General features: G+C 39.6%; 1 protein-coding gene across 1 annotated transcript in view; it reads left to right on the top strand.

The window, feature by feature from the left end:
• The window catches only part of LOC119721569 (protein O-mannosyl-transferase TMTC2-like), a 61,951-nt gene extending 58,905 nt beyond the window's left edge, over positions 1–3,046 (top strand). Inside the window, exons 10-11 of the mRNA XM_038191648.1 lie at positions 701–879; positions 2,321–3,046. Of these exons, the coding sequence (XP_038047576.1) occupies positions 701–879; positions 2,321–2,521 (380 nt within the window). The 3' untranslated portion in view covers positions 2,522–3,046. The remainder of the gene's footprint in view (positions 1–700; positions 880–2,320) is intronic.
• The last annotated feature ends 17,796 nt before the right edge of the window (positions 3,047–20,842 follow it).

Genomic DNA, 20,842 nt, shown 5'->3' with positions numbered 1-20,842 from the left:
ATTTGATAATTAAAGTGCGTGGGGACCTAATTTGCATACATAACTGCCAGAGATGAAACTTTTGCGATTTTAATTGGAAATCTGACTTTTTAAAATTTATTTCCAAAATTCTGATTTTTCTGGCGATCTTTTCCCCGCAAATTGTGATATGTTAAATCAAATTTCAACGAATTTGATAAAAATGGCACCATGACATCTGTGCTGCGAGCACAATTTTAATCTGTTTTACCAGTCGTCAGTACACAGATTGTATGGTAAACGCATATAAGTAAGCCCGGATTGGAATGGTTTACAGCTGAAAATAAAGACGACAATGCCTGATTTTTCCCACGTATGTTAGTGGAGTTTGGTTGAATCATGGACATGGTTGAATGGTGTCATAAATAGTGCACAGTGTCTTTCGGACTTTCTCTTCGACTTTTTCACGTAAGAAGTGAACTTCTATGTTGATGAGTCCGTCACTCTAACCTTAATTCAGGCTTTTTAATTTTAGTGAAACACTGAACATTTTTCTTATGGTAACATTTCGTTTGGATCTAAAAAAGAACAGGAGGCGGTGTCCGAAAATTAGGCATGAAGTGAATTGTACATACGTACATCTTTAACGGCGGTGCGGCCAAGATTTCAGACACTGATTTTTGTTGGGCCTTTTTTCCCCATAGGCCAGTTTCATCTCTGAATTGCATATTCATTTTTTCAGGTCAATTTCTGAATGATCAGGGACGCTTCAATGAAGCATTGGCTATGTTCAGCAAGGCATTTGACCTACGACCCGATGACCACGAGGCCACCTTTAACCTTGCCAATGCCCTGCGCCAGGCTGGCAACAACAAGAGGGCAGAGGGCTTCTACAAGAAAGCAGCACTTTTGAAACCTGAGGTGGGTCCTTTTATTTCTCGATGAGATGAACTACACCTTTCAATTGTCAATGCCCTGTCATTTGAGAATGCACTTTAAAAGGGGGGTTCTCTTCGCACGTGCTTATCAAGCCCAGCTTTATTCCTCTCCATAAGCCAATTTTCGAGTTAAGTTACAACAGAGGATGGAAAAGAGTGCCCATGTCACAGTTTATTTCCAGAGCTTGTGACTTGACTTGAGAATGTCTTGTGTGGAGGTTTCGAAGACTTGTCTGACATTTTGCAGCAGAATACATTTTTGACACAGTCAGATAGTTTCAGAGAAATAGCTCGATTTGTTTAAAGAAGAGCTCATGTTTAAAACTGGCAATAAAATGTGTGAAGGTAGAGTATATCATTTGTCGTTTGAAACAACAGCAACAAGAGGGCTCAAAATCTAAAGAAAGGTGCTTAACAACTAACCTGATGAAGTTTTAGCTCAGTGAATGCTGTATATTCCGAGAAAACAATATTCTTGGATCTCAATTTCAATTCAAAAGTTGCCGAGTCATGTTTTGAATTGCGCCAAAAATCATGTTCTAATTCAGATGATTGAGGCTACGCGATGTCACGCACTGAACCAACGAATAATAGCAACCGCGTGTGCAGCTTGTGTTCAACACTTGTACGCACCCATTCACAGCTTCGCCGAATAAATAACGAACTACTAACGGAAATTTCCAAAAATGCGTTTAGACTCATCTTTGGAAATGACCTTCTTTATTGCTTCTTTATTGACAGCATGCCAGAAAGAATCATTTCACAGGAACTTTAATTTTTAGTGCCATTACTGTCATTAAACCAAGTATGCTTTTCAACAATAATTATGTCAGTTACTTTTTGGATAGCTGCAAATGATATACTCTACCTTTAAGCTGCAGATGCTACCCGTTTCTTGTACGCATTTGATGGTGTTAAAAAACATATCATGTTGAACACAGTTGATAAGAAGTACCGGCAATTGTCATTATTTTGATCGGTCGCTTGGGCAGTTCTGGACTTGTCAGTGTCCTTGAAAGTGCTGAGATTTAGTGGAGTTGTTAAGCAGAGTACCAGTCACAAGCAATACAAATTGCATAAAACATTGGCTGGTAACCCATTTTTGCTTAGCAAACACTTGCTGACCTAATTTTTGTAGTAAGCAGCTCATGAAATTGGCCCTGGAACCTATCAGGGCCCAACTTCATGGCTCTGCTTAACCACAGAATTCCGCGCTTACGATCATCATTTTGTGGTAACCGCGCTAGCAGAAAAAATCTGTCCAAACCTCTAAGCACAGAATCCTTAGTTATGGGATGTATGCGTGCGCAGAAGCCAAAATTCCTCGCTAACCCGTGAAATACGCTTACCGTAAGCACAGAATTTTCAGCTACAGTTGGGCCCAGCTCTTAAAATGTATACTTGCTTACTGTGTTACCTCACAGGCAGCGACGAGTCACATGAACCTGGGGGCGATGTACCACCTGAATGGCAAACTGGAGGAAGCAGAGCAAAGCTACATGGAGGCGTTGCGTCTGAAACCCAACGACCAGACAACCTTGCAGAACCTGAGGAAACTGCGCTCGCTGATGGCTAAAACGTCAAGCGGGGAAAGCAAAGGCATCCCGAAGGCCAAGGGTGGCTAGGGGGATAGTTTAACCAAATTTTAGTTTTGTACCACTGGCTTTAGATTTAGGAAGGATGAGCAGGTTTGTATTCTGTCAATTCTTTCATGCAATTTCTTTCAAATTTGTTTTCTCCCTGCTCGACAGCAATTAATTTTTTTTCTCTGAATAAATTTTCAACTTGTATGTTTTATTCCAACAAAAAAATCTGTTTTTCTTTTTTGGGCATCCACAACCTTCTGAAAAAGGGCGGTGTTATGTTGGGCACAAGCAGATCCGCCTTGCGATCAAACTAGCTCCTGGTTCATGCATTTTCGATGTAATCGATGTAATGATTTAATAACTAACCCATGAGCCGTTTTATTTTCTTCAGTCGATGTTCAGTGAAAAGTTTCTTTTTGTATTACTAGAACTTTTGTATTACTAGATATATTTAACAATTGTTGACTGCTGTGATGTGGGATATGACGTTTTGAACACCCGAGGGGCGCATAGCACCCTGAGGGGGTTAAAAACGGGGAATAATTGCAGAATACCCCGCCACTCGGAAATACACCCCTAAATTCTCTGGATACGAGGTTGGAATCACTGGAAAAGAAACAATTCAAGTCCATGCCACCTACGCGGATACTGAGTGGGGGTCCATTATTTGAGAACGAAGCAACACAGAAGGAATGGGAGTTGCTGAAAAAAATCTAAGTCCAAACCAACCACCCTGTTGGCAGCTACGCGGATACGGAGTGGGAGTCCCATTGAATATGCTGGAGAACGAAGCAACACAAAAGGAATGGGAGTTGCTGAAAAAATTCTAAGTCCAAACCAACTACCCTGTTGGCGGCTACGTGGTTACGAAGTGGGAGTGCAATGGAGCATGACGCATAGTACATACAAGTAGCGCTGAGAATGTTTATTGAGGTCAACCAACCGTGACCTCGTAGCCGGCTACAAGGTGGATAGATCGAGTGGCGGGGTATTCTGCAATTGTGCCCTAACGGCATATCCCACATCACAGCAGGCAACAATTGTTTCGTTATATCGTGCCAATAACTCACCAAGATAAATGGTTGTTCTTTACTGTGTGAGAAATAAATTAAATCACTGCGATGAAACCTTTGATAAATGAAGGTTTGATGTCCTGCTGGACATGAGACTGAGCGTTTGACGTTGCAGTTCTCATTGCGCAAAGCTAGCACACCGGCAGGTTCCATAAGGGCGCGTAATAAACGCAGTGCGATATCACCCTCGTTGTGTGACATGCATTGTTATTGTCCAGACACATGGCCATCCTAGACCAATGAGATTACAGTATCCAAGCACATGATATAACAAATCAAGTTAGAAAAGGATTTTTTTTTCTTTGGTGGCAGGATGCAACTCAAAAATATCCTGGGGAATGCAACTTTAACTTGGTTGTCTTGAAACAATTTTTCTGCTTTGAGTTGGAGGCATGTTGCCCCACTATTTTATGAATAAACAAAACTGCAGCACATCATAAAGTTTGTTAGTCGCTAGGAATTAGTACCACTTTCTGAACTATCCCACCTTTTATTCTATGTGATACATTTGTAGATATTATTTTTATATTTCTATCGAAATGAAGGTACACGTATGTATTTATTTAAGAGAGTCTATGACTTGGTGTGGACTACATGTTAGTCGAGATATTTTAATTGAGGAGTAGCTCGTTAGGAGGTCGTAAAACTCATAAACTCAGTGAAACTGTCAACAACAACAAAATGAATGTGTAATCAGATATTAAACAAAAAATGATTTCTTGCCAGCTGATTAAAAAAAAATTGACTTACATATCAGATGTGTCTTTAATTGAACATTTTACCGTAGCTGATAAACAGAGATGATTAAAGTTTGTTGTTTTTACAAATTTTGTAGAGTCAGTCAAAAACGGAATTGTTTTCATTATGAGATTTGAAACAGTTGAAAGTTTCAATGAAAGTGAAGAGTTATTTAATGGGAATATACAACATTTGCTTTTGCTGTAATTTTCAGAATTGGATGGATTTGGGGGGTTAGTATTTTATAGCAAATATTGTTACACTGGCTTGTTTGAAGTTTGTGTTCGAAGATGCTGGAAAAACCAAGAAAAACATCATCTTCTTGTAGTCTGGTTCCCTGACCCCATTTGAGATGAAATGGAGCAATTTATAGACGTCTGGGAATTGTAAGGTCAGAGAATCAGTCTAGCTGGCTTGTATTTTTTCATAGGTCTGTAATCGACTGCAAGCAAAATGCGACAAACTAAATATGGTAAATTGGGGCAGTATTTGAAAAAAAAACAGTTATTTCCAAAGCTGGTCGGCTGACCAGCATTGGAAATTGATACAAAAACACCTCTTTTCTTGAAAATGTCAGCACACCAGGTGCCATAATTTTACAGGATGCTTTATACTGTCATTCACTAAAAGTCCAGTAAGGTATTTCATAATACTTTGGTAGTTTTGTTTTGTGATGTTTGCAAATGTTGTATATTCCCATTAAGTTATATGCAGTGTGGTACTTGATTGAACGCTGTGATATACATTTGGCTCATTCTATAATTTTCCCTTTCCCTGTTACCTCTGACCTTTTATCATTTGTCATGAATGTATCATTAAGAAGGACTTCAAATTATTTTTGTATTTGTTGGATATGTAGTTTGCTAATCACTCTTGAATGAAGATTGCATTAACTATCCAGAATTATAAACTCATAGATGTCAGATGTAACAGGGACAGGAAAAAGTGGCCCCAAATTTATAGAACACATTTAGGAATCTACGCTAAGACGTTCAGTAACGTGCAGCTTTAATTTAAGTATTTCTGAGAAAAAAAATACTTCTTCCAAGTTGCTTTTGTACAAAGCCAAAGAACGAATTGTACTAGTGTAAATTTTCTGTCGTTCATGAATTATTTCTATATTTGGCATTGTGAGCCATGTTAAGTCAAACTTGACAAACTACTCCAAATTAAAGTTAATACTTGTAGCACTTAGTCTTACAAACACTGAGCTATTAAGTAGAATCTTGTTTAAGACAAAAAACCTCTTCCAATGTAAACTTAGGTAAAACCTAGGGCTAATGCCACAAGTGTCTACCCTTTATTTAGAGTCATTTTGCACAAATTCAGTACTCATTCAAAGCCGAAAAGTTTAAGACAAAAACCCGATTCCATTGTAAACTTAGGTAAAAGCTAAGGCTTATGCCAGAAAGTTATACATTTACTTAGACTTTTTAGCCCAGACAAACTCGGTACTCATTCAAAGCCGAAAAGTAATTTAGGCCAGTTCAGTCCAGTTGTCGCCTTTGTCGGCCTCTCACTTTGATCACCGCAGCAAATACATGCACACAAAAACCCTACTCTAACTCTTCCTCTGTGATTCAAAATACGGACGAGTTAAATAGTTAGGCATTGAAAGGGGACATAGGGTTTGTATACGGCTATCCTCAACTGACCTTCAAAATACCGATTGAGAGAGAAAATTGCTATTTATTCTCCCCTTTCAGCATGCACGACAAGGGCACTTATTTCCATTTTTGTCACAATTCACAACACAAAGGAATTTAAACAGTGCATGACCTGCTTGATCCAGTGGATACAAACCGAAAAAAAGGAACTCATTCGTCCATTTTTAATTGGTTTCTGTAGCCCCATTCAGACTTGACACTACGTTTTTTGTGTGGGAGTTGCAGTAGATCGACGAGAGCACAAAGATTTTCTGACTTGTGTTGCGGTAACGTTTTTAACTGGAAGAATTGAAGCGAAATCTACTTTTGTAAACATTTACAGTACTTGTCAATTGTAATGAGCCAAATCAAGGTTATGGTCACACGTCAGACTAAAGCCGTGTTCTTATTGTATAATGAACTTGGCTTGTCCGGTTCATAAGAGCTGTTTTATCTTGTATATTTTGAACGTTGAAAATTAACATTATATGAGCTTTTGTTACAGAAAGCAGCATGGATATTTTTTTAAACAAGTGTTGTATGTATACTGGTTCTTTATAAATCGTGTTTTCGTATATTCTTAATTCCTGAGAGTGTGGTGCTTTGTGCAATGCAACATGCTACTCAAGCTGTGTACTATATGTATGGGCCTTATTCACGACAGGGTGACCGTAAGGTCATGGCAAAATTCTGCTAAATGCACTTCAAAAATCTGTCAGATTTTTCAAAAATCTGCCAAATGCCATGAATTACTCGAAATACACTATAAACACTTAAAATCACATGCAGATGTTGTAATATTGCCTTTATTAAGGTTCAAATTACATTATAAACAATCTATAGTCATATAAAGGTGTTATGAAATTGGGTAAATTTCAGTCAAAAACGATGTTGCCTCACGACGAATCCGATTCCCAGTGAACCTCAGCACATAGACAAGGCAACCTGTCATATTTTGCAAGAGTTTGTTTGAAAAGATTAAAGCTTTTTTTAAACAAATCTACCTTTTTTTCAAATTTGCTGTGTTTTTCTATCAAATAACCATTTTTGCAGAATTCTGCCAAAAATCTGCCAAGAAAATACATTCTGTCAAATTTTCTGTCAAACTCGTTTTTAAACAAAAAAATTGTCAAAGTTTGCCGAAAATCGGCTAAAACGGTCACTATGATTCACGAGTCGGCAATATTGAATTGAAAGGTTTTTAAACAAAAAATCTGTCAAAGTTTGCCGAAAATCGGCTAAAACGGTCACTATGATTCACGAGTCGGCAATATTGAATTGAAAGGTAAAATCTTAATGTTTTGAACTTGCGAAGAGAAATGAAAGCAACTTAATTTGTAATCAATTCCAGTCTGCCTCAAATAAATAATTTTAAATTTGTAATTAAACATTCCCTAATGTTTAAAGCCATATTTAAAAAAAAAATGACAGTAAAATAAGGCTGCATTGTGCCTGCATAAATAGTCTGGCGCCATCCCATTCAACAGTTAACAATTAATGAAATACATTCAGGGAACTCGACAAAAAAAGGCCAACTCGTGAATAAGGCCCATTACATTTTTAAGCATAAAATGTCTTCTTTTTTTCCCTTAAAGACAGAGGCACGGTGGCCATTTTATTCAATTTAAAAAAGTTTCTTTATATTTTAGTCAGGCAGGGTTGGTGGTTAGCGTTCAATTTTGTAGTTGTGGATGTCCCAGCTATAGATGATGCATATCAGGGATGTAGCCAAGTCCAGCACAAGTCCCTACAAATCTTCAACTCACAAGCTGTTCAGATGAGCTTCGGCAGAGGCATTTTGTTTGTTAGAGTTCATCCAATCTTATTTGTGACTGGACTTGTGAATAGACTTATGAATGGACTTGTTATATCTTAACTCCAAAGTAGAAAGTACAGTACTTTAGTTGACAAATTTATATTGTTGGTTGGATTTCCTATTGAAACTGTGCAAATGAGTCTGTAAATTTTATGCAAATTGAAATCCCACCAATTATGATTTTCATATCTCTGCAAATGAATGTGCAATTGTAAGTTTTTAATTGAAATAAAGTGGTTTCTTTATGATGAAAGCCATATGTGACATCTCTTTTATGAAGGTCATAATTTCATGATATGAAAGGATAAGTGCATTTTATTGTTTGTCTCCTTTGAATAAATTTTCAAATTTGAGTTAATTGACATGTTGTGTGACTGCTGTGGCTTGGCAAGTGTAACACATTTGTTGTCGGGTAAGTCTAAGAAAAGATCCCTTTTTCCCATACCTAAAAGCCACGTTTTCTTTACTTATATAATCATTGCAAAAACCGACAAACACATTCTTGTGGGTATCCTCCTTGCAGATGCCCAACAGTAGAATAAAAAACACCATAACCCATGAATATCTTAAGAGGGTTAACATTTCATTAAATATGGGACATAGCATGTGCAAATTCTTTGACTTGCAATTTATATTTTGGTCTGTTTTGTTGCCAGTAAAAAAAAAATGGGTTTTTTTTGGGGGGGGTATTTGTAATTGCAAACAACATAGTTATTTAGGATCATAAGTAAGATTTTATGGTCTGACGTCGCGCCGTCAGATAGTATCAAATTCTGGCACGGTACAAGAATCGCTCAGGCCCCGATCCATGAGGGAGGGGTCCACCCCCATCGCCCACCCCAGCTCTGTTAAACCGTTGTTTCATAGAAATTACCAAAAAATAATGTGAACCCCCACTCCGACATCCCAAAAAATCTATACTGGTAATAACGTCCGCCTGTGCACAACATACGGACAGAGGCAGCTTCGTCGTTGGGTATTTGTACGCTTTTTGTAATAATATAGTGTTTATAATCGTCGGATTTGAACGGCGCCCAAATTGAAAGTATGGTGCGAGCCCCCCCCCCCCCCAACCTCCAATTGATTTTCGGAGGCCAAAATGTCTGGGGAAAAAACATGCCTACACTGCAGAATTTTTTTGCTGATGAACTCCCCCCCCCCCCCCCCCCACCTGCAAAAAATGTGTGGTTCCGCCCCTGCCGCCTGTTGGGTTCCACGCTTTTGGCGGTTCATTTATATTCATCATCAGAAGTTTTTTAAGGTGTCAAAATGCCACTTATGAACGGACGAGCCATCGGCTGATATCCCGCTGCCTAGCTGCTTGGTCGTGGCCCACAGGCCTTCCTACATACTGCGGACTCCAACAATAATTGCTTACCCCATTTCATTCTTTCATTTTACATGAGCTACAGAAACTTCATTTGGGTCAAATTAGTGATAAGTCGATATCACATTTCATATCAATGTACCAACTTACGTCAGAGGCGGATCTAGCAACTTTTGCTGGGATTGGATTGGGAGGAGGGGGCGTGGTTCAGGCCCTTCAGATTCAGGCCCGTCAGATACATAATAACCATTGCACAATACATTTACTTTAGTGTGTCAGATAAGGAGAGGGGTTCGATCCCCCCCCCCTCCCCGCCCACCCCCTCTGGATCCGTGACTGCATGTCAATGACAGTATAAGTCAAGTCGGTAAAAGCCCCATGTTATGTTTTTTTTTAATTCAATCCTTAAGGTACATTCGGGTGGTTCACTTGACTTTGTTTTTCTATTTTGTATTTCCAGTTTTGAGGATGAGGGGCTTTGTTTTCTTGCATTTTCCTATTTCGCGAATTACTATATTTTGGGAGAATGTTCACAATTAAAGAAACTTTATTATTTGGAAACATGTAATAAACATTTTACAATGTCCATTTTTATTTTTGCCCGGTACAATATTGCAAACTGCGTTTCTTACTTCAATTGGAAATTGCGACATTAATAATGGCACAGTCATATATTGATCGAACCATACATCGTTTTGATTATAGTCATATATTAAAAATTCATTGATTTATTGCATAGACCTTTGTTTTGTTTTTAATACTTCCGTGGGCCTGCTGAGTAGATGTAAATATCAAACTAAACCAAAGTTTTAAAAATATAGGATACAAAAAAAAATCTAAAAGTTATGTGCTGGCCAAGCTTTCAGGGATTGGATGGGCCATAACGATGCCCCATCACAATCCCCTAGTTCTCTTCCGGGCTCTCGGGGGTCCCGACCAATACACACTTCCTTCCCTGTCCATCCATGTCACCCCGGAGGGCCAGTCACCATGTAAAAGCAAAGAGCTAAGGGAGGAACAGGGCGGCACCCTAAGCCCTGATCCTCCGAGTGGACCACATGCCCTGAACCTGTACGAAGGCGCCAACCTGGAACTCGCGGACAGTACCAGCCGCAGTGCTTACCGATTAAGCTAAGGTACAGTTGGTATTTTACCACGGGAAATTAAACATCTTATTATAATGACTGAGTACAACGCGTGCGTTCAAAAGCAAAAAGACACCGACGGGATTCGATACCGGGCTCCGCGATTCGTGGACGACGGATCTAACCACTCGGCCACCAGGCTTCCTTAGAACTCTCCTCAAAACAATTTGTCTTAATAAAAGGCGGAGAAACCTGGAACATTGCTGTGTGCATCTGTTTTGGCTTCATGGACGAACAGAATTGAAGTCGATGTTTCGGGCAGTTATGAGTCAACTGTTTTGGTTTGTTTGGAAAATTGAATACGGCAGCCTCGTTAGTCGTAGGCCTATACGTGTGCTAAACATACTTATCGTTACGCAACAATGAACACTATTTTATGTAGGTTATTTTGAATTTTGACGGGTGGGGGGGGGGGGGTAGGCCCGTTAGATTTCTATATCCAATCTTAGCATTTTGATAATTTTAGTCTATTTTGTGTGTTGCACACTTATTCCAAGCTGTATTGCCCAATGTGACGTTTATATGTGCCACATTTCACATACATAGTCAAATGAGTTCATGTATTCAAAAACTCTGAGGGAAGTTGTTTCGGAATCCCAAATACACATGTTTTTTTGCCTGAGAATATTACTAAATTCATCTTTAACACATCTTGGGTTCCCGAGAGATGTCTCCTGTCTAATTTAAATCAATCGTGAATTTGCACATTTTAACTGATGACTTCATCAAACCAGAAATAGCGTGTATCTGTTTATCAAATTGATACTGAAATTTATCAAACACAAAAAGATGTTTTATTCCCAAACTGAAACGAAAGGGTTTTGGGGGAAAGGCTAAATTTCTTGATTCTTTTTGTTTTGTTCTGACATGGAAATATTCATAACTCAACCGGGCAATGTCCAATGAAGTAGTTGCGGGCCCAATCACCCTGCTTTTGTAATACATATTTTTGTTTTACATATTTTCCTTTCTGTTTTTGTCACTTTCTTTTTGACTCACCTTGTTGTTATTCAGAAAGGCAACATCTGACTGAACTCTTATAAATAATTGCTTCCTTATCTGGATAAGCTTGCATGAAAAAAAAAATATTCATTTGTCATTCGGACGGGTTGGTGGCAACAATGGCTGTAGTCGGTCTTGCATTGTGTGTGTGCATTTTCTTGCAAGTGTCATAAGCATCGGGTTCAGAGCATTTTAGCCTGAATCCCCAGTACCAGAGCGTTGGTGAGGGTGGAACGGCAACATTCACTTGTCGCATCAACTTTAGGGTTGAATGTCAACAATATACAATTAAATGGATGAGGAAGCCAATTGGCAGCGATAACTATACATTACTGGCAAGTTGCTCAGACGTCGCCATTCCATCTGATTTTGAGAAATATTCAGTGTATCTGAATAGCACAAAAGATGCAACAGTCTACACGTTGGTTATTAACAATGTTACATCAACTGACAGTGGGCAGTACATCAGCTCTATATTCGACGGTGTAAATCTTCTACATTCCAACATTGCAATACTCAATGTGACTGGTCATCAACCCATCTGTCAAACACCCCTGAACATATCTACCAGAGTCACCCAAAGCCAAGAACTGGTGGTGGGTGATGAAGGAGAGTTTGGCTGTGATTTTGACACCCTTCCAGACTCATCTACATTCAGATGGTTCATAAAGGGAGCAGGCAACCAGACTATTTCCATCAACGACACGGATAGATTCGCAACTTCAGCCAATCGACTGATCATCTCTCCACTCCTGGCTTCAGACAACCAAAGTCAAATAAGATGCGAGGTTTCTTATTCCCAAGAGTACTGTGAGCAACGGAGTCTTTGGCACCAGCTATTGCTGGATGCAAGGACCAAGTCCACACAGACCAGTTTCACGGTGAACAATTTCCTTTCAAACCAGAATTTGACCAACAGCACGAGCAGGTCAATGGAGTCTCCAGCCAGCACTGACGCAACTCCAACCCCACACCAATTGCAGATCACTACTGGTCCCTATGCGCAGCAGCCCGTGCCACTCTGGGTGATTGTTGGTGCTACCCTTGCCTTGCTGCTCCTCGTAGCTACCTTTCTCGGTGTCTGCTTCTATCGTCGTAAGCCTAAACCCAGACCGCATCAGGACAACCAGGCCACCCCGACTCTGAGACGCTTTGTCCCCACTCCGGTTGGTACAGATTCCCACATATACAGCAGTCACACATTCCAACGAGGAACCACGGATGTAAGTGGACGGAATGCTGCTCCTTCGTCCGTCCAGCACCCTATCCACACACGTGTCGACATGGTTCTCTACGCCATACCCGCAACGCGCCTAGGCCAGGTGGCTGCAAGGTCTGATTCTTCATCTCTACTGGTAGGTGCTGGTAGTTTGAGGGGTAACAGACAGAGGAGGAACGAGCAAGAAGAAGTTTCCCTCACACGTGTACAGGTTGGAGAAGATCTGTACACTGTGCCGAGTAAGGTGAAATCTTGCAGCGTGGAATCTTCTGAAGAGCTGTCCGATGGCGATAGTGAATCAAATGTCGCTCTTGTGCGATTTCAGGCCGGGGAGGATCTGTTCACGGTACCGAACAAACATTTCCCTGTATGAACATACGGTGTATCTCCAACCCAAGCTCATCAAGATACGGTGTCCTGGTGACCCTCATCCTCATTGTCATAGTGGTAGAGTAAGAAAGGCATGACTTTGGTAATGCAACCAAGCATAAATAAATATTTCATCGAGCATTGGACTATACAGGGTCGATAAAAAAAAACGAAACCCAGATATTATTGCTAATTGGAACAGAAGTAGGGCACATGTGAATCAAAGTGAGATATCTTCTGTTAGGGTTGATTCTCCTCTTAAATATGACACCCTGATCATGTCATTACATTCACAGTTGACTGAGCAGTGAGCAATTTTATGAAAGAGTCTATTTAGAGAATTGCGCCACTTTTCAATTGTGGTTTTTGAGGTGTCATTTGTCACAGAGTGAAAGGCTATGGTTGCCAATCAAGGCAGGTGGGGGAAAAAAGAGATTTCACCATGAAAAGTGGTACAATTCTCTAAATAGATCCTTTCATAAAATTGGTCACTGCTCAGTCAACCGTGAATGTAAGGACATGATCAGGGTGTCATTTAAAGAGGAGATTCAACCCTAACAGAGGATATCTCCATTTGATTCACATGTGCCCTACTTCTGTTCCAATATAAAGCAATAATATCTCGGTTTCGGTTTTTTTATCCACCCTGTATATCCACATTAGACTATAAATCCGCTATTTCCGTAGGTTTACGAAGCTGTTATGTAAACAATCAAACAGAAATTTTGAACAAGTCAAGTCCAACGAGAAAGTTGCTTGCGGTCATTTTACTTATAACGCCCTCTGTATGTGGTGAAGCTGCACCTCAAAATTATCAAAATTATCGTAAAAACATGCATATGTGTTACATAAAGTTTTGAAATGAAAGGTGTATTGAATTTGTAGAGTATCTCTGCATTTTCAAGTTCCTTCTAAAATGTGTTTAATCAAAATTAGATTGAACAAAATCCAAATTTTTAGCTACATGTAAAAGGAAACAATTTAAATGAAAAGTTTGCTTTAAATGTAATGTCTTCAAAAATTGGCTCTTATATATCTGATATACGGACTGGCTCCCACGCTTGCATATCATGTACAAAATTATTTTCTTCATTATATTCAAGAGTTTTGTCTGTTGGACTTTTTAACATTATTGACGAACAAAAGCAGTAATCAGGAATATATGATAATAATTCTTTAAGGTTATGTAAAGACAATAGCCTTGGCAGGAACTTCTGTAAAAAAAGAAAGTTGGTTAATGTGTCGATTAATATTATTATTATTTATATTAGTCTGACCGCAAAAATTAGATTTCAGGTCACTGCATTCATTTCTCAAATTTCGTTGAATTATCGTGCCACTCGAAGCTTCCATTGTGGCTGTTGACAACAGTGCGCGTATACCCTGCTGTGTCGCGCGCTACGCTCTGTTGACTGGTTGACTGACTTTATACGCTCCAGATTATGCAGGAACCAGTGAAAATGCCTGGATTACTGCAATATCAATGTTATTGCAGTCATGTGGGTACTTTTTATGAAAGCATACAATAGGCTGATTTATTTTTACCACTTGAAGCCTGATATAAATAATAATATCTTATATTACTCAAAGCAAGGCGTATATGACAAACATTTCAATCCCAGAAGATGCAAGGGTGTAGCCTCTCATCGTATCAGGGGTCTATACATGTAGTTTACAGTTACCGTTACGTCATGGCTGCCACTACGGCCTGAACGTAAGTGAGCCTCTTGGTGCACATATAATGGCAACTACATATTGCAAAGATGACAATGCGCACTTGGCATTGTTTAATTATCCATCTATATGGTTGCAACTGCACTTTCTTTCTTCAAATTGTTTAGTTTTGCTGACCGACCACCTGTAACTCAGAGGCCAAAAAAATATGTGAACCATCATGTCCATAAAGAAATAAAAAGCATGTCCTTACCGTAATCTAGATAAATAGGTTGTTCTTAACATTTACATAAAGAAAAGATTTATGTACGGATTTATTTCACATATTCAAAACTAAAAGTTATCTTTTCTCAATGCCATCGCTCTATGTGTTTGCTCAACAATCTACTTCCATGTTCAATGTTGCATTAAATAATCATTGAATGCAGTCAGTCAGGGCAGCTTCCTCTGGTTGTTCCCTTAAACAATTACTTCCTTATCTGGATAAGCTGACATGACAATCTGCAGTGGGTATCATTTTTCATTCGGATGAGTTCATGTCCACAATTGCTGTAGTCGCTCTTGCATTGTGTGTGTGCATTTTCTTGCAAGTGTCTTTGGCATGGGATTCGGAGCATTTAAGCCTGAATCCTCAGTACCAGCGCGTGGGTGAGGGTGGGACGGCAACATTCACTTGTCGCGCCACCTTTAGGGTTGACTGTTCAAAATATACAATTTACTGGAAGCGGAAGCCAATTGGCAGCGATAAATATACATTACTGGCCCGCTGCTCATACGTCGTCATTCCATCCGATTTTGAGAAATATTCAGTGTATCTGAATAGCACAAAAGATGCAACAGTCTACACGTTGGTAATTGACAATGTTACATCAGCTGACAGTGGGCAGTACGTCAGCTTGATATTTGATGGAACAGAGTTTCTACCTTCCAGCATCGCAATACTCCATGTGACTAGTCATCAACCCATCTGTCAAACACCCCTGAACACTTTTACCTGAGTTATCCAAGGTAAAAAACTGGTCGTTGGGGATGAAGGAGAGTTTGGCTATCACGTTCACCCCGTTCCAGACTCCTCTACGTTCAGATGGCTTATGAATGGAGCAGGCAACCAGACTATTTCAATCAACGACACGGACAGATACGCAACTTCAGCCAATCGACTGATCATCTCTCCGCTCCTGGCTTCAGACAACCAAAGTCAAGTAAGATGCGAGGTTTCTTATTCCCAAGACTGTGAGCGATTGGTAACACTGTAAATCAGGCCTATTCCCAACAGTCCTTCTTTAGCCTGTAATCTAACATTATTTTCCTGAAAAATAAAGTAAACAGTACGTTCTCATCCTTAATTCCAAAAAGCCCAAAAACTTAAATGTACATGAAAACAACATTACACCAGGACACCACATTACACTAGGGGAGCTGTTCACGATACCGATGTGCCTCCTTTATGATAGCGCTTCGCACGTACCCCGCCCTGCAAACAGGGCCTAGGTCGCTGGGCCGGGAAGGGCTGATGAGCTTCACAGAATCTTGTGAAGGAAGTAAGGATTGCATCCTGGGTAACTTATGTCCTATTCATAAAGACATAATTAAAGCTGCTGTAGCTGTTTAAAGGTGCAGGCTAGTCTGGTTCTCTGACCCCATCTTCCTTTGGACTTGAGCAATAATCTAGGTGCAGGCCATTAAATCGGTCCGAAAATGCCTACGCCGGCCAAATCACGATTTGCATGCACTGATTTTTTTTTAGTGTTTGAGCATAATGTGGGCCATGAACTTGAGGGTTCGTACAAAATAAGGATGGGAGCCGTGCACTGGAACGAGAGCTTGTATTTCTGTACAATTTGGATGAAATTGGGGCCCTATAAGTGCTCTCGTTTGCAATTGAGTGTAGGCACCGTTTTTTCAAAATGGCGATGGACTTCAGGACTATTTTTAAAGGAGTGATTATAATCGGGTGGAAATTTCTCCCAGAATTCATCAAATTAAAAAAAGACGATGAAATAAGATTAAATTTGGATGTGTGTTTCGAACACCTTGGAGTGTATATTTTCCTGACTTTCTGGATACTCTCGGACAGTAGGTGGCGCTCTTCATCGCTGCCGACTGACGTGCTCGCTTTTTCCGATGATGTCGCCGGCCCCTTCGCGCTCCCCCCCCCCCCCCCCCCCACCCACCCACCCTGCTCGCTCTTAAAATCTGTAGCCGGTTGCAATTTGCCACAATTTACTATATTTTTAAGGAATGTACGCAATTAAAGAAACGTTATTATTTTGAAACATGTAATAAACATTTTACAATGTACAGGTTTTTTTGGGGGGGGGGGCCGGTGCAATATTGCATACTGCGTTTCTTACTTCAATTGGAAATTGCGACATTAATAATGGTACAGTCATATTGATCGAACGAAAATTCGCATTTTCATCAAAATTGGGCATAATTTTGCTTTTTTGAGAAATTCACTAATGTGAGGGGTTAGTCTTGCATTTTTATCAAAATTGGACAAATTTCACTTTTTTTCTGGAAAATCACAAATGTAAGGGGTTAACCTTGCATTTTTATTTAAATTCGGCAAAATTTGACTTTTTCTGAAAAATCACGAATGTTAGTTTTTAGCCTTGCAAATTTATCAAAGTAAGGAAATATTTTGCCTTTTGGGTAAATTTAATTATGTAAGGGGTAATCCTTGCATTTTCATTAAATTGGGCAAACTTTGAACTTTTCTAAAAAATCACCAACGAAAGGGGTAGCCTTGCATTTCTATCAAAATTGGGCAAAATTGGACTTTTACTGGAAATTTCAAAATGAAAGGGGTAAGCCTTGTATTTTTTTCAAAATTTGACAAAATTTGACTTTTTTCTGGAAATTTCAAAATGTAAGGGGTTAGCCTTGCATTTTTTATCAAAATTGGGCAAAATTTGACTTTTTCTGAAAAATCACAAATGTAAGGAGTTAGCCTTGCATTTTCATCAAAATTGGGCAAAATTTTGCTTTTTGGAGAAATTCACTAATGTGAGGGGTTAGTCTTGCATTTTTATCCAAATTGGACAAATTTCACTTTTTTCTGGAAAACCACAAATGTAAGGGGTTAACCTTGCAATTTTATCAAAATTGGGCAAAATTTGACTTTTTCTGGAAATTTCAAAATGTAAGGGGTTAGCCTTGCATTTTTTATCAAAATTGGGCAAAATTTGACTTTTTCTGAAAAATTCACTAATGTGAGGGGTTAGTCTTGCATTTTTATCCAAATTGGACAAATTTCACTTTTTTCTGGAAAACCACAAATGTAAGGGGTTAACATTGCATTTTTATTTCAATTCGGCAAAATTTGACTTTTTCTTAAAAATCACAAATGTTACTGGTTAGCCTTGCATTTTTATCAAAATGAGGAAATATTTTGCTTTTTGGGTAAATTTAATTATGTTAGGGGTAATCCTTGCATTTTAATCAGAATTGGGCAAAATTTGACTTTTTCTTGGAATTTCAAAATGTAAGGGGTTAGCCTTTCTTTTTTTATCAATATTAGACAAAATTTGACCTGTTCTGGGCCGGGAAGGGCTGATGAGCTTCACAGAATCTAGTGATGGAAGTAGGGATGGCATCCTGGGTGACTTACGCCCTATATTTAAAGACATAATTAAAGCTGCTGTAGCTGGTTTTAAGGTACAGGCTACTCTGGTTCCCTGACCCCATCGTTCTTTGGACTTGAAAAATATCTAGGTGCAGGCCGGCAAATCGGTCCGAAATTGCCTACGCCGGCCAAATCACGATTTGCATGCCCTCAAATTCTTCAGTGTTAGAGCATATTGTGGGCCATGAACTTGAGCCGTGCACTGGAACGAGAGCTTGTATTTCTGTACAATTTGGATGACAATGGGGCCCTATATGTGCTCTCTTTTGCAATGGAGTGTAGGCACCGTTTTTCAAAATGGCGATTGGCTTCAGGACTATTTTAAGGGGGTATTATATTTGGGTGGAACTTTCTCCCAGAATTCATCAAATTAAAAAAGACGATGAAATAAGCTTTAATTTAGATGTGTGTCTCGAACACTTTGGAGAGTAACTTGCGAGTATATTTTCTTGACTTTCTGGATACTCTCGGACAGTAGGTGGCGCTCTTCATCGCTGCCGACTGACGTGACTCGCTTTTTCTGATGATGTCGCCGGCCCCTTCGCGCTCGCCCCCCCCCCCCCCCCCCCCCGGCTCGCTCTTAAAATCTGTAGCCGGTTGCAATTTGCCACAATTCACTATATTTTTAAGGAATGTTCGCAATTAAAGAAACAATATTATTTTGAAACATGTAATAAACATTTTACAATGTACATTTTAAATTTTTGCCCGGTGCAATATTGCCTACTAAGTTTCTTACTTCAATTGGAAATTGCGACATTACTAATGGTACAGTCATATTGATCGAACGAAACATCGTTTTGATTATAGTCAATTAATTAAAAATTCATTGATTTATTACATAGACCTTTATTTTGTTTTGAATACTTCCGTAGGCCTGCCGAGTAGATGTAAATATCAAACTAAACCAAAGTTTTTAAAAATATGGGATACAAAAAATCAAAAAGTTATGTGCTGGCCAAGCTTTCAGGGATTGGATGGGCCATAACGATGCCCCATCACAATCCCCTAGTTCTCTTCCGGGCTCTCGGGGGTCCCGACCAATACACACTTCCTTCCCTGTCCATCCATGTAACCCCGGAGGGCCAGTCACCATGTAAAAGCAAAGAGCTAAGGGAGGAACAGGGCGGCACCCTAAGCCATGATCCTCCGAGTGGACCACATGCCCTGAACCTGTACGAAGGTGCCAACCTGGAACTCGCGGACAGTACCAGCCGCAGTGCTTACCGATTAAGCTAAGGTACAGTTGGTATTTTACCACGGCAAATTAAACATCTTATAATGACTGAATACAACGCGTGCGTTGAAAAGCAAAAAGACACCGACGGGATTCGATACTGGGCTCCGCGATTCGTGGACGACGGATCTAACCACTCGGCCACCGGGCTTCCTTAGAACTCTCCTCAAAACAATTTGTCTTAATAAAAGGCGGAGAAACCTGGAACATTGCTGTGTGCATCTGTTTTGGCTTCATGGACGAACAGAATTGAAGTTGATGTTTCGGGCAGTAATGAGTCAACTGTTCTCGTTTGTTTGGGAAATTGTATACGGCACCCTCGTTATTCGTAGGCCTATACGTGTGCTAAACATGCTTATCGTTACGCAACAATGAACACTAGTTTATGTAGGCTATTTTGAATTTTGACCGGGGGGGTTCAGGCCCGTTAGATTTCTTTATCCAATCTTAGTATTTGAGTATTTTGTGTGTGTCAGAGCGGGGCGTGTCTGGCGCGATAGGGGGGTCCGAACCCACTGTGGATCCGCGCCTGACTTCATTCTTTATATTTGGACGGATACAGATTCCCAGCTCCATCACTACTATTTCAACAGAATATGGACTTTTTTTTCTTCTTTTTTTAAAGGAAACGTGTTTTTACGGATTTTGTTCTCTAACGCTGTAAATCAGGCCTCTATGTCTATACTGATCGCTGTTCACGACAGTCCTTCATCAGCCTGTAATCTAACATGATTTTCCTGAAAAATAAAGTAAACAGTACGTTCTCATCCTTAATTACACACACACACACACAAACCTTAAATGTACACGAAAACAACATTACACTAGGGGAGCTGTTCACTGAAATGGACTACCCTCGTTAAAGATTACAATAAAATAAAAAAAATTTAAAAAGACCTGCGTGCTTAAATATAGTTTACGCTTCGTGGATGTGCACTATTGAATAGGAGCACAAAGCGTGGATGTGTTTTTTTCAAACTAAAATGGTCGTTATTGGCCGAGCACTGTCAGTGACAGATTTCATCCTTATAGTAAGGTGAAGGTGTGTTCGTTCATGTTCTGATCACCCCAGATTTGTACGTTGCTCAGTTTCAAAGATATGCCTGTTTTTGGTATCTCAACAACGCACGCGCACACATACTGAGCGTGCACACGCAATGTTGCAATGAGCAAATAATGTCCAAAACTTTTCATAGAATTATGCTAGAGGGCCCTATATATGCAATAGTATAATATTTAAAGCTACCACATCGATCGAGTCACTGCTGTAGTGTCATGGATACTAAATCGGATTACAAATCCGATGGTGCGAGTTCGATTCCCATTGGATGGCTTTTTCTTTAATTTATTTTCTTAACTTCTTTTTTTTCTCTTAAAAGGGTTTGTTAGTCAATTGGAACATTTTTCTTTTACCAATATGTGGTTTGGAGGATTTTTTTTCAATGGAAAATAAAGTCAGAGAACCTGACTTGCAACTCAACGTACT

Source organism: Patiria miniata, unplaced genomic scaffold, assembly GCF_015706575.1.
Source record: "Patiria miniata isolate m_02_andy unplaced genomic scaffold, ASM1570657v1 HiC_scaffold_13, whole genome shotgun sequence".
NCBI classification, from domain to species: Eukaryota; Metazoa; Echinodermata; class Asteroidea; order Valvatida; family Asterinidae; genus Patiria; species Patiria miniata.
Note: the sequence above shows the minus strand (reverse complement) of the source record. Positions and strands in the feature narration are given on the sequence as shown.